Source organism: Aethalodelphis obliquidens, unplaced genomic scaffold (genome assembly GCF_003676395.1).
Source record: "Aethalodelphis obliquidens isolate GAN/ISIS:26980383/991018 unplaced genomic scaffold, ASM367639v1 scaffold49, whole genome shotgun sequence".
NCBI classification, from domain to species: Eukaryota; Metazoa; Chordata; class Mammalia; order Artiodactyla; family Delphinidae; genus Aethalodelphis; species Aethalodelphis obliquidens.
Window position 1 is genome coordinate 10,717,339 of NW_020837993.1, and position 14,610 is coordinate 10,731,948.

A 14,610-nucleotide genomic window follows, 5' to 3' on the forward strand; every position below is an offset into this window, starting at 1 on the left:
ATGAGAAGACAGAAAAACACACAGCAGATGAAGGAGCAAGATAAAAACCGACCAGACCTAACAAATGAAGAGGAAATCAGCAGTCTACCTGAAAAAGAATTCAGAATAATGATAGTAAAGGTGATCCAAAATCTTGGAAATAGAATGGAGAAAATACAAGAAACGTTTAACAAGGATTAGAAGAACTAAAGAGCAAACAATGATGAACAATTTAATAAATGAAATTAAAAATTCTCTAGAAGGAATCAATAGCAGAATAACTGATGCAGAAAAACAGATACGTGACCTGGAAGTTAAAATAGTGGAAATAACTACTGCAGAACAGAATAAAGAAAAAAGAATGAAAAGAACTGAGGACAGTCTCAGAGACCTCTAGGACAACATTAAATGCACCAACATTCGAATTATAGGGGTCCCAAAGAAGAAGAGAAAAAGAAAGGGACTGAGAAAACACTTGAAGAGATTATAGTTGAAAACTTCCCTAATATGGGAAAGGAAATAGTCAATCAAGTCCAGGAAGCACAGAGAGTCCCATACAGAATAAATCCAGGAGAAACACGCCAAGACACATATTAATCAAACTATCAAAAATTAAATACAAAGAAAAAATATTAAAAGCAGCAAGGGAAAAGCAACAAATAACATACAAGGGAATCCCAATAAGGTTAACAGCTGAACTTTCAGCAGAAACTCTGCAAGCCAGAAGGCAGTGGCAGGACATATTTAAAGTGATGAAAGGGTAAAACCTACAACCAACATTACTCTACCCAGCAAGGATCTCATTCAGATTCGACAGAGAAATTAAAACCTTTACAGAGAAGCAAAAGCTACGAGAATTCAGCACCACCAAACCAGCTTTACAGAACATCCTAAAGGAAGTTCTCTAGGCAGGAAACACAGGAGAAGGAAAAGACCTACAATAACAAATCCAAAACAATTAAGAATATGGTAACAGGAACATACATATCGATACCTACCTTAAATGTAAATGGATTAAATGCTCCAACCAAAAGACAAAGACTGGCTGAATGGATACAAAAACAAGACCTGTATATACGCTGTCTACAAGACACCCACTTCAGACCTAGGGACACATACAAACTGAAAGTGAGGGGATGGAAAAAGATATTCCATGCAAATGGAAATCAAAAGAAAGCTGGAGTAGCAATTCTCATATCAGACAAAATAGACTTTAAAATAAAGACTATTACAAGAGACAAAGAAGGACACTACATAGTGATCAAGGGATCAATCCAAGAAGAAGACATAACAATTGTAAATATTTATGCACCGAACATAGGAGCACCTCAATACAAAAGGAAAATGCTAACACCATAAAAGGGGATATTGACAGTAACAAAATCATAATAGGGAACTTTAACACCACACTTTCACCAATGGACAGATCATCCAAAATGAGAATAAATAAGGAAATACAAGCTTTAAATGATACATTAAACAAGATGGACTTAATTGATATTTGTAGGACATTCCAGCCAAAAACAACAGAATACACTTTCTTCTCAAGTGCTCATGGAACATTCTCCAGGATAGATCACATCTTGGGTCACAAATCAAGCCTTGGTAAATTTTAAAAAATTGAAATCTTATCAAGTATCTTTTCTGACCACAACACTATGAGACAGAAAAAAATCTGTAAAAAACACAAACACATGGAGGCTAAACAATACACTACTTAGTAACCAAGAGATCACTGAAAAAATCAAAGATGAAATTAAAAAATACCTAAAACAAGTGACAATGAAAACATGGTGACTCAAAACCTATGGGATGCAGCAAAAGCATTTCTAAGAGCAAAGTTTATAGCAATACAATCCTACCTCAAGAAAGAAGAAACATCTCAAATAAACAACCTAACCTTACACCTAAAGCAATTAGAGAAAGAAGAACAAAAAAACCCCAGAGTTAGCAGAAGGAAAGAAATCATAAAGATCAGATCAGAAACAAATGAAAAAGAAATGAAGGAAAGAGTAGCTAAGATCAACAAAACTAAAAGCTGGTTCTTTGAGATAATAAACAAAATTGATAAACCACTAGCCAGACTCATCAGAAAAAAAGGGAGAAGACTCACATCAATAGAATTAGAAATGAAAAAGGAGAAGTAACAACTGATACTGCACAAATACAAAGGATCATGAGAGACTACTACAAGCAACTCTATGCCAATAAAATGGACAACCTGGAAGAAATGGACAAATTCGTACAAAAGCTCAACCTTCGGAGACTGAAGCAGGAAAAAATAGAAAATATACACAGACCAATCACAAGCACTGAAATTGAAACTGTGATTAAAAATCTTCCAACAAACAAAACCCAGGACCAGATGGCTTCACAGGAGAATTCTATGAAACATTTAGAGGAGAGCTAACCACCTATCCTTCTCAAACTCTTCCAAAATATAGCAGAGGGAGGAACACTCCAAACTCATTCTATGAGGCCACCATCACCCGATACCAAAACCAGACAAAGATGTCACAAAAAAAGAAAACTACAGGCCAATATCACTGATGAGCACAGATGCAAAAACCCTAAACAAAATACTAGCAAACAGAAACCAGCAGCACATTAAAAGGATCATACACCACGATCAAGTGGGGTTAATCCCAGGAATGCAAGGATTCTTCAATATATGCAAATCAATCAATGTGATAAACCATATTAACAAATTGAAGGAGAAAAACTATATGATCATCTCAAGAGATGCGGAAAAAGCTTTCGACAAAATTCAACACCCATTTATGATAAAAACTCTGCAGAAAAGTAGGCATAGAGGGAAACTACCTCAACATAATAAAGGCCATACATGACAAACCCACAGCCAACATGGTTCTCAATGATGAAAAACTGAAACCATTTCCTTTAAGATCAGGAACAAGACAAAGTTGCCCACTCTCACCACCATTATTCAACACAGTTTTGGAAGTTTTAGCTACAGCAAACAGAGAAGAAAAAGAAATAAAAGGAAACCAAATGGAAAAGAAGAAGTAAAACTCACTGTTCGCAGATGACATGATACTATACATACAGAATCCCAAAGATGCTACCAGAAAACTATTAGAGCTAATCAATGAATTTGGTAAAGTAGCAGGATATAAAATTAATGCACAGAAATCTCTTGCATTCCTATACACTAATGATGAAAAATGTGAAAGAGAAATTAAGGAAACACTCCCATTTACCATTGCAACAAAAAGAATAAAATACCTAGGATTAACCTACCTAAGGAGAGAAAAGACCTGTATGCAGAAAATTATGACACTGATGAAAGAAATTAAAGATGATACAAACAGATGGAGAGATATACCATGTTCTTGGATTGGAAGAATCAACATTGTGAAAATGACTATACTAACCAAAGCAATCTATAGATTCAATGCAATCCCTATCAAACTACCAATGGCATTTTTCACAGAACTAGAACAAAAAATTGCACAATTTGTATGGAAACACAAAAGACCCCAATAGCCAAAGCAATCTTGAGAACGAAAAACGGAGCTGGATGAATCAGGCTCCCTGACTTCAGACTATAATACAAAGCTACAGTAATCAAGACAGTATGGTACTGGCACAAAAACAGAAACAGAGATCAATGGAACAGGATAGAAAGCCCAGAGATAAACCTATGCACATATGGTCACCTTATATTTGATAAAGGAGGCAAGAGTATACAATGGAGAAAAGACAGCCTCTTCAATAAGTGGTGTTGGGAAAACTGGACAGCTACATGTAAAAGAATGAAATTAGAACACTTCCTAACACCATACACAAAAATAAACTCAAAATGGATTAAAGACCTAAACGTAAGGCCAGACACTATAAAACTCTTAGAGGAAAACATAGGCAGAACACTCTATGACACACATCACAGCAAGATCCTTTTTAACCCACCTCCTAGAAAAATGGAAATAAAAACAAAAATAAACAAATGGGACTTAATGAAACTTCAAAGCTTTTGCACAGCAAAGGAAACCATAAACAATACGAAAAGACAATCTTTAGAATGGGAGAAAATATTTGCAAACGAAGCAACTGACAAAGGATTAATCTCCAAAATATATAGGCAGCTCATGCAGCACAATACCAAAAAAACAAACAACCCAATCCAAAAATGGGCAGAAGATCTAGACATTTCTCCAAAGAAGGTATACAGACTGCCAACAAACACATGAAAGGATGCTCAATATCACTAATCATTAGAGAAATGCAAATCAAATCTACAATGAGGTATCACCTCACACCTGTCAGAATGGCCATCATCAAAAAGTCTACAAACAGGGCTTCCCTGGCACAGTGGTTGAGAGTCCGCCTGCCGATGCAGGGGACATGGGTTCGTGCCCCGGTCCGGGAAGATCCCACATGCCACGGAGCGGCTAGGCCCATGAGCCACGGCCGCTGAGCCTGCGCGTCCAGAGCCTGTGCTCCGCAGCAGGAGAGGCCACAACAGTGAAAGGCCCGCGTTCTGCAAAAAAAAAAAAAAAAAAAGTCTACAAACAATAAATGCTGAAAGGGTGCGGAGAAAAGGGAACCCTCTTGCACTGTTGGTGGGAATATAAATTGATACCGTCACTATGGAGAACAGTATGGAGGTTCCTTTAAAAACTAAAAATAGAACTACCATACGACCCAGCGATCCCACTACTGGGCATATACCCTGAGAAAACCATAATTCAAAAAGAATCATGTATCACAATGTTCACTGCAGCTCTATTTACAATAGCCAGGACATGGAAGCAACCTAAGGGTCCATCAACAGATGAATGGATAAAGAAGATGGGGCACATATATACAATGGAATATTACTCAGCCATAAAAAGAAACGAAACTGAATTATTTGTAGTCAAGTGGATGGACCTAGAGACTGTCATACAGAGTGAAGTAGTCAGAAAGAGAAAAACAAATACCGTATGCTAACACATATATATGGAATCTAAAAAAAAAAAAAAAAAAGGTTCTGAAGAACCTATGGGCAGGACAGGAATAAAGAGGCAGGCGTAGAGAATGGACTTGAGGACACGGGAGGGGGAAGGGTAAGATGGGACGAAGGTAGATAGTGGCATGGACATATGTACACTACCAAATGTAAAACAGATAGCTAGTAGGAAGCAGCCGCATAGCACAGGGAGATCTGCTCGGTGCTTTGTGTCCATCTAGAGGGGTGGGATAGCGAGGGTGGAAGGAAGACGCAAGAGGGAGGAGATATGGGGATTTATGTTTATGTATAGCTGATTCACTTTGTGGTACAGCAGAAACTAGCACACCATTGTAAAGCAATTATACTCCGATAATGATGTTAAAAAAAAAAAAAAAGAAAAACAAGGACAGTTCCAGTCCTCATCTTACTTGACCTCTTCAGAGTCTTCTGGCCTCGCCTCCTTCTCTAGGCCCCTCTGATCCCACATACCCACTGTCCACCCTTCCTCTTCAACCTGACCTCTAAAATGTCAGCCTCTGTCATTTCACATGGGCAACAGGCTTCGTGTGCCGCCCCTACACTGGTTCATTCTCAGTGGCGTGTCATGGTCCCGGAGCTCTGAGCTCTGCAGTTGAAAATCCACCTGCCTACTCCATGGCTCCACTTAGGAATCTAATAACTCATGTCCCCCACCCCCACCTCAGTCCGCCTCCCAAGCTTCCATATTTGGTCACTGACACTCCCATTCCCTGAACTGCTCATATCAAAAACCAAGGAGTCATTCCTGATTCTCCTCTCCCCCCCATACCACATGGTATCCAGTGCAGCCACACATCCTCTTGGGCCTCATGCTTATTGAAATGTCAAACAGAGAAAGGCAAACACTATGTTCTCACTTATATGTGGAATCTAAAAAAGCCAAACCCATAGAAATAGACTAGAATGGTGGTTGCCAGGGGCCAGGGGAGATGTTGGTCCAAGGGTATAAACTCCCCAATAGGACTGGAGGAGCGAATACACAGCTTGGTGACCATAATGAACAATACTGAATTATATACTTGAAAGCTGTTAAGAGAGTAGATCTTAAGCGTTAAAACCACAGATGTGCAGAAATCGTATTTTTGTGAGGGGATGGAGGTGTTAACTGACCTTATGTTGGTGATCATTTTGCCATGTAACTAATCACCACACCATACACCTTAAACTTATGTTTATGTCATATTTTAATGTCAATATCATCTCAGTAAAACTAAGAAAAACGGTCCTCCTGGCTCCAGCTCCCAAGCCTGTGGGAATCTCAGATGTTCTTCCCACCACAGCTCTTCGACCACGCCATCCACTCCCCCCCCCAGGGCGTGTCCACCCTCCTCAGGATCAAGCCCTGGCCTTTCTTCTCACGCTGACCACTCCCACTGCGACATCAGCTCCAGGGGGACAGGAAGTGATTTTCTATTTAGCTCACAATTCTATCTCCAGCGCCTGAAACAGCAGCTGTGCACAGTCCACACATCATTAACACACACGCACAGCAAGTGCCTTTCTCCACATCCACCTGTCTCCGTCCACCGCTCTCACTCTGACCTGAGCCACCGTCATCTCCAGCCTGGACAACAGCGACAGCCCGCTATCCAGCCCGCACCACCCAGGCCTCCTTCTACCTCTTCTCTAGTATGTTCTCACTCAGTGCACTTAGGCCCCCAAGCGCCTTCCTTCATGCCCTGCTGTCTGGGGTCCACCTCCTGTCACATGTCTGCCTCATTCCCATCATGAGGCTCTGCATTCAAATGTCACCTCCTCAGAGCTTTGCCCAAACACCCTAGCTTCACCAGCACTCCTCTACTGCCTCTCCCTCCCTCATTTCTCCATTTCATCGATTTCAGAGCACTTTTCATGTCTGAAAAATGTCAATACCTGAACGGATGTGTTTAGCTGAGCGATCAGTGTCTATTACCCCCACTGAAAGCACAGGCTCTGCCCTGTTTGTTTACTGCTTTTTCTCCCGGGCCTAACGTCGGGCACACGGCAGCTGCAGGAAAGATGTGCTGCCCGACTGGGGCCGAGGAAGCCTTGTATCCTGCTTCCCACTCCTGCTCCCCTTTCCTGAGGTGAAATGGAGAGAACAAGGTCTCCATCAGGTATCTGCCCCCAGAGGACTCTCCAAATCAAGACATACGACCCAGCTTCAGGCCAATGACTCAATGAGAAAGTCTTTTTTTTTCTTTTGTACTATTTATTCCTTCCTATGCCCAGTCTAAACATTCATATTCCTTCCATGCTATTGTAAATTAAGTATATTAGTTTCCTCCTAAATAGTAAACAGAAGTTTTTATAGAGGAGTACCTGGATGCAATCTATTATTGTTGTATTCATATTGATATTCATATATTGATGATACTAGCAAGTGTTAGCATCAATAAATGTTTGCTATCCTCTCCAATAGACCAGAAAATTCAGTACCCAGGGAAAGAGCATAAAGACACAAAACTAAAGTTTGCTTAAGTTTTCTATGGCCACCAAAACAGACACTAGGGAAGAATCCCTTTTACTCTGCCTCCTGGCTCCCCTCCATAGCCAGTATAGACCATTCCATTCACAGAGGCCACACTACAGGGCCAGAACCAACAGCTTCTTCAAACAAAAGAGGTGCCTCCACACTGGACACTTTTTCCCCATTTATAGAAGAAAAGTAGGAAGAAACTACCCACTTATTCCTGAAGAAAAGACAAGCCGAAGCCACAAAGTGCAAGGCAGGACCCGACCGCCAGCCATTTTGGATTCCATCAGTGACACTGTCAGTCTTTGGGGTGTTTTGTGATAGGAACTGAAGAAGGAAAACCCAGTTGGACCATTAATGAAAGCACAGTGCTCGGAAGGCACAAGCCACAAACAGGAAAGAGAATACAGGATGCTTCATTTATGCCGCGAAATAATACAAGCTTTGAGGGAGTGAGTATTCCACACAGTGTAGGAAGGAAAGGCATACCCTTGCTACTACTCATTGGTGATTAAAAGGAAATTGTAAAACACCGCTTCTCCCTTTTCAAAGCAACAGAGAGCCAAAGAACTCGCAAACCTTAGAAAAGGCACTGGCATGTGAGATCGCAGGCTGGCCTGTAAAGAAATAATCATCGAAGCTCATGGAATTGAAGGCAAGCAGGAAGCAGAGGGAAAGAGCACAGCTGGAAGGTAAGGATGGGGGCCTGGGCCGGCAAGGGGGTGGGGTAGAAGGCACTTCCCCCCAAAGACCATTTTAAATAGTCTTTCCATTGAAAGAAATACTATTCCCCCCAAATTCCTAGGTATTTTTAAAACATCAAAAAGGCAGAATTTCTGCTCTAGGGACTTGAGTGAATGGCATAAACAAACTACACATCTTTGGAAAATAAATCCCTAAGAACTGCTAATATAAGAAGGGCTAATGAAAAGCATTTATTGAGAAGCCCCCCAAAAGCTGTGTATCTAAGTATTTGGAAGAGCAAATATACAAGAAATTCAATTACAACTCTATCATATGCTCAATATTAAACACAATCTTGGATCCTAGAAAAAGAAAAATGGGGTGACTCAGGTCCAAGCGCTGGAGTGCTATTGCCTGGCTCCTGACCTCAACGGTTCACATCCCTCCCGTCTCTAAGCCTCATTTTCCACACCTGCAAAATGGGCTGTTCATACCTACCACACAGAGGCTGTCACAGAATCAGATAAGGGCTTTTGTGTTCCTATCGACGGTAATAGGCTTGAGGCAATATTACTACATAAATTAAACATTAATAAAAACATTCATCCATAGTGTTGTCCCCATCTAAATATTACTAATATATAAAAAAGGGGGGAAATGAGCAAAACTGTGGGTTAGCCTTCTGACACCAATTCCATTAAAGAATAGCAGAGGTAGTTATCTAATTAAAATGTTCTCCACTTTGATCAACTCTTCTTTAAAAATATGGGACATGGGACAGTCTTCGCTGTACTTGGAAATAAAAGACATCGGGAAGCATAATTAGCATCACTTTCCTGCAGGTCTACAGGCAAATAATGGAAGAAAAACATATTCGTGAACCAGTTGTCATCTCTGGTTCTGGTGGTAAAACACGACATAACAAAACCGATGTCTTGGCCATCGGCCCAGGATAAGCGTTCCTTATTTCCCTTAAAATTAACTCTTTGGAACCAATCACTTAGTACTGCAAAACTCCCTCTAGACGCTATCACTCTATGAAAGCCAAACAGATTCAAGAGATTAGGAGAGGATTCATGTATAGCTGAGTTTTGTGCAAGGAAACATAGCAACCACCTCTCAAGCCAGTGGAAAGTAGAACAGAAGTTTTAATAGTCAATGAACAGGGCTCAGGAACCGCAAAGAAGGGGGCTCATGACACCCCACCTCTGGGGAGATCAGGAAGCCTTCTCAGAGGAAGGGATCCCGGAGGATGACCTGAAAGATGAGCAGGGTCTTGCCAGAAAGGCAGGCAGGGAGCGGGGAAGGGGGGCACATACCTGGAGGTGGCTGGTGGCAGTTCAGGGGAACCCCAGGGGTACAGCCTGTGTGACAGGGAAAGAACAAGGGTAACAGCAGGGCAGATGCTAGAAAGCAGACTGAGACAAGTGCTCAGTAGGTCAATTTCATTTTGCAGGTTGAAGGACAGTCTTCAAAATCGTGAGCATGCATCAGAACCACCTGGAGGGCTTGGTAAAACACAGAACACAGGGGCCTGAGGACTTGCATTTCTAGTAAGTGCCTGGGTGATGCTGATCCTGCTGGCCTGGGTACCACCCTTTGAGAACCACTGCCCCAGAAAATAATACTTTAACCCCCCCCCTTACCTGTCACTACCCTCCCTGCCCACTGCATTTGCTATGTGATGCAGGAAAAGCCTGTGCACCTGTAGTTCTTAATGTGATCTTCACCAGAAAATCCCCAAGCATCCCACAGACACAATGTAGGAAGCACAGCAAAGCAGAAGGAAAAGGTGGTGGAGTTGGAGTGTCCCTAGTGCCCCCCAGTCCACCCGTGGCTGTTCAGTCTGCAGCCCCTTCCCTGAGTAAAGGTTTCAGCACACCCTCTATTGTACTCAGGGAAGGCAGGGCATGGGTTTCTTTCTACCAGCTTCTCCTCTGTAGACTACAACTAACCAAAAAGTCAGAGATGGGGCTTCCCTGGTGGCGCAGTGGTTGAGAGTCTGCCTGCCGATGCAGGGGACACAGGTTCATGCCCCGGTCCGGGAAGATCCCACATGCCGCAGAGCGGCTAGGCCCATGAGCCATGGCCGCTGAGCCTGCACATCTGGAGCCTGTGCTCCACAACGGGAGAGGCCACAACAGTGAGAGGCCCTCATACCGCAAAAAAAAAAAAAAAAAAAAATCAGAGATGGGGAAAAAAAGACAATGTTGTGATAACAAACACTACTGATACTCCCAAGTTTGTTAAAGTAGAATTTTCTGTGTAAATGTAAACAGACACAATTCATGTTAAGCCTTTTTATCTTTCTGTATCAATGAGGATGTATTTACGTTGTGTATGTACATTTATATTTTACACAGACTGCAGTCCGGCCACCTGACACATTAAGTAACTAAAGGCCATCTTAAGAATGTAAGGGATTGCATTACACAGGTGACTGTGGGGACAGAAATTAAAAATCAAGTGTAATTTTCAATGTGTAGTGAACAAGTTCACTGCCCCAAATAAGAGCCATGTCTACTATACACAACCTAAAAACCCATGCACATATAATATGTAGTCCTGAAGGCTCTGAACTTGAAAACAGAGTGCTACAATGTGGCACAGAACTTACAAAGACAAGTGAGATGTTTACATCCTGCCTGCCAATGAAGAAATGGAAACTTACCGGGAATTAATTCAAAGGCTGTAGGGAACACAAGCCCCAGCGTCCCCATCACATACAGCATCTGGGGCCAGACAGATTGGTAAAGAAGGAAGCTGTATTTGTTTCAACGGAGGCGCACCAACTGTTTTCCTGGGTCTTCATTAAAAACAACTTTGCCTGCTCTGACGGTTACTCCAAATCCCTTTCTGATCTTAAAATATCGAAAGCCCAATATTCTTTCTAAGTCTCTGTATTTCAAAAGCACCTTTATGAAAGCCTCCCATCCTTTCTACTTATTTCCAGTTCTGACGGCTGGTTGCCTTTTTGATGAAGCAGCACACGGGGACTAGACTCCCTTGGTTATAGCCACCTGCTCAGGCCCCCACGGGCCCTGTGGGAGCCTCACCGCTAACCAGGCACACCACAGTGCAGGTGTGAGAGCGCGTCAGCCTCCGAACCCTGAATCCGTGCAGCCAGTGGATGGCGCTATGGGGCTCAGGCCCTGCGGGAGGTATACAGTAGGATCAAAGAGAGGCAAGCAGACCTGCTGCAGCCTGACCTGGAAAATGTGTTTCGTCTGCCTTCTCTTCCCTCTTCCTTATGATTTTGGATTTTCTACTCAGAAACAGGCAAGTCTTCTAAAATAAAAGTCGCCCCTGTGGCCCCCATTCTATCTCACTGGCTTTTGTAGAACACGTATCATTGCACTTAGAATTCACATACTCATTTAAAAAGTATTTTACTTGGCTCTACGATGCTCCAGTTCCCTTGAGTGACCTGTACTCTTTCAATTAGCCAATTATCTAAACAAGCTGATAATCAGTGCGGAAACCCCACGTATCTGTTCCCCCCTGTACTTTGAGGCGATTCTTCATGGATGTGGTGTTAAAGGTCAGGCCCTTGAATGGCTGAGGCTTTGAATATGATTGGGGGCCTTTGATGGAGGGGAGGGGCACCAGGTCGGTCTTCAGGGACCAGATAACTCTTGGTTCCATCTCCACCACTTGGCCTGAGATTGGTCCTTCACTGCCGTGCCTCGGTTTCCTCCTGATTCAGATGAGGGTACGGGACTAGATGTATTCATTCTTCCAACAAATACTTATAAAACACCTCCCAAGTGCTAACGTGTACTTTCCAGGTTCTGGGAAGTCGGCAGTGAACAAAACCAACACACTCCTGCCTTCACAGAGCAGCCAGTCCTGATGGGCTCTAAAACCACACACTCCGTGCCCCCCAGGGCAGAGCCCAGGGCTCGCCTGCAGTGACCCTCACACAGCCAGCACCGCGGGCTGGATGCACACTCAGACAAACGTTAACACCCCGTGGATGCCCAAGGAGCCAACACATACCTGCTACAGAGAACCATCACACAAAACGTAACAGGACACCCAGCTCAGATGCCCAGAGAGGGAGTTATCCCATTAAAAGCAAGCAAGCGCTCACCGCAAGCTACACACAGCAGGGGCTCCAAGAAAGAAGTGTGGTCCACCTGTTGACTTCAGCAGGGACCACATGGAGCTGGGCCCAGGGCCGGGGAGGGGGTGGGGGGGGGCAGGGGCAGCAGAGATCTAAACAGAGGAGAAAGGGGAGGGAGAGGTCTGAGGGAGAGCAGGGGGGCAAAGGGAAGCCTGGAACAGAAGGCACTAAAGCAGCCAAGGGAAACCCCAGCGGGAGCCAGCGTCCCAGCACTCATAAGGCAATGGAAAAGTGTAACCACTGAGGGGTCTGGGCATATCATAAAAATATGGAGTTTGGGAATGGTCATTCTGGCAGTGGTCAGTAACCAAACCAAAGTATAGAGGATTATATGCCCATGTCCATAGCAGCATTGTTCCCAACAGCCAAAAGGTGGAAGCAACCCAAGTGTCCATTAACAGATGGATGGATAAATAAAATGTGGTCTGTCCATACAATGAAACAGCATTCAGTCTTAAAAAGAAAGAAAATTCTGACACCTGCTACAACATGGATGAACCCTAAGGGCATGATGCCGAGTGGAAATTAGCCAATCACAAAAGAACAAATACTGTATGATCCCACCACATACACTAGTCAAGTTCAAAGAGGCAAAAAATAGAATGGTGGGGGTAGGGGGGAATGGAGAGTTGTTTAATGAGTACAGGTTCAGCTTTTCAAGATGAAGAAAGTTCTGGAGATTGGTTGTACAACCCTAACATGACTGTACACTTAAAAACAGTTAAGATGGTAAATTCTATGCTATGTGTATTTGTACACATATTTTTTAATATGTGTACACATATTAAATTTTTTAAAAGCACAATTTTTTAAAAGCATAGGGGAGAATTTTCACTGTTTTTATTCTGCCCCTCATGGGTCACACAAGTGTAAATGAACAGCTAAAGGCAGGCCACACAGCCCATCCACCACCCATGACCAAAGAGAACCCAGTGGGAAGAAAAGCAGCTCTGCCACAGATGGGTGGGGCATTTAGAAATAAGCTGCCAGGCCAGGCATAACAGGGGGGGCTGCACCCAGTACAACCAGAGACCTCAGGGCACAAATCAGGGGCCTCATAAGAGTCCTGCACAGACTCTCCATGAAAATGGGCTCTGAGCACACAAGGCAGGTATTAAGTGGTCAGACAGGTGGGCACCTGCAGACACCTCTATACGAAGTGGGAAGAAGCTAAAAAACCCACTTGCAAGGCCCCACCCCTGCCAACTAGACTGTGGCTGACCTCTCCGTCAGATGTGATTCAAGGGCAGAATTCTCACACTAGTTTATCAATTTTCTAACTTTTGCTGTTCCCAGGTCATTTCCTATAGCCAGATACAGCCGTACCTCCACGCAGCTCTTGCCTTGTAAAATGTGGTGAGGTGAGCACGAGAAAATTCCGTCACGCTCCAGCCTGTCCCCTTGCCGCAGCTCCTGCCCTTAAGTCCTCACTCCCACTTTTGCCAAGGCCTTTGTATTTACTACAGCTTCGGCATTTATTATGCTGCTCTAACACCTCCAGATTCACCTCCTCTCCAAGGGACAGGTATTTCTTCCACTGTGTGCTTATCCAAGCAACTGGAGGCCAATCGCATCCTTGACTCCTTCACTGAGCGATGCTGCAACTTTACCGAGGCCTGGTACGCTCTGCATTCAAAATATCTCTATCCATGCCATGGCTGCCTAGCCAGCAGCCTCCAGGAAGACACTCCCTGCATCCTGCCAGGAGTGGACATCCTAAACCAGTGCCCTCCCAGACCTTGGCTCCCCAAAAGATCAGTTAAATGCCTTTCTCCCAAGCAGTTCAATCCCACTCTGCTCCAGATAACAGCCCAACACCCAAGCCACCATAGTAACATTCCCTCCCTGTACTCTCGTATTATCAACCAAAGGCAGAAACAGAAGAAAAACACTGCTGCAAAGTGAAGCCATGGATCATAAACCATAAACCATCATAAACCACAATGACTTGGAAATTTGGATTTATTTTTCCTTCTTGGCCTGAGGACTTTTTAAATTGGTAGACTTCGGGGGCACAAGACTTCATCTACAGTGCCGTGTTAAAATTTCATCATACCCTCGTCAACAAGGTGAAACAATACGAACTACATTTGAATAGCTTCGTAAATGCACAATTCACCCTCCGATGCGCTGACTCATGAATGGCACAAAGAAGGTCTCTAGTGGAAGGCCACGAGGCTCTTTCTGTATGTTTCCACATCTTTATCAATTACTTGAACGATGGCACAGATAAAATGTTTATCAAATTCAAGGATGACAAGTTTCTTGGAGAGATGGCAAATACATTGGATGACAGAGTCATGAGATAAAAAGATCAACAGATTGGAATTGCAATAGAGGAAATAATGTTATTTGGACACTTGGATGCAAAAA

The 14,610-nt window shown here is 43.3% G+C and overlaps 1 protein-coding gene across 6 annotated transcripts in view; it reads right to left on the bottom strand.

Moving 5' to 3' along the window:
• The window catches only part of IGF1R (insulin like growth factor 1 receptor), a 307,791-nt gene that overhangs the window by 250,029 nt on the left and 43,152 nt on the right, over positions 1-14,610 (bottom strand). For 3 of the 6 annotated variants that reach the window (XM_027083184.1, XM_027083183.1, XM_027083189.1), the window contains exon 2: positions 9,431-9,475. The exons of the other annotated variants lie outside the window; for them this stretch is intronic. In XM_027083184.1, the coding sequence (XP_026938985.1) occupies positions 9,431-9,475 (45 nt within the window). The remainder of the gene's footprint in view (positions 1-9,430; positions 9,476-14,610) is intronic. 6 annotated transcript variants of the gene reach the window in all.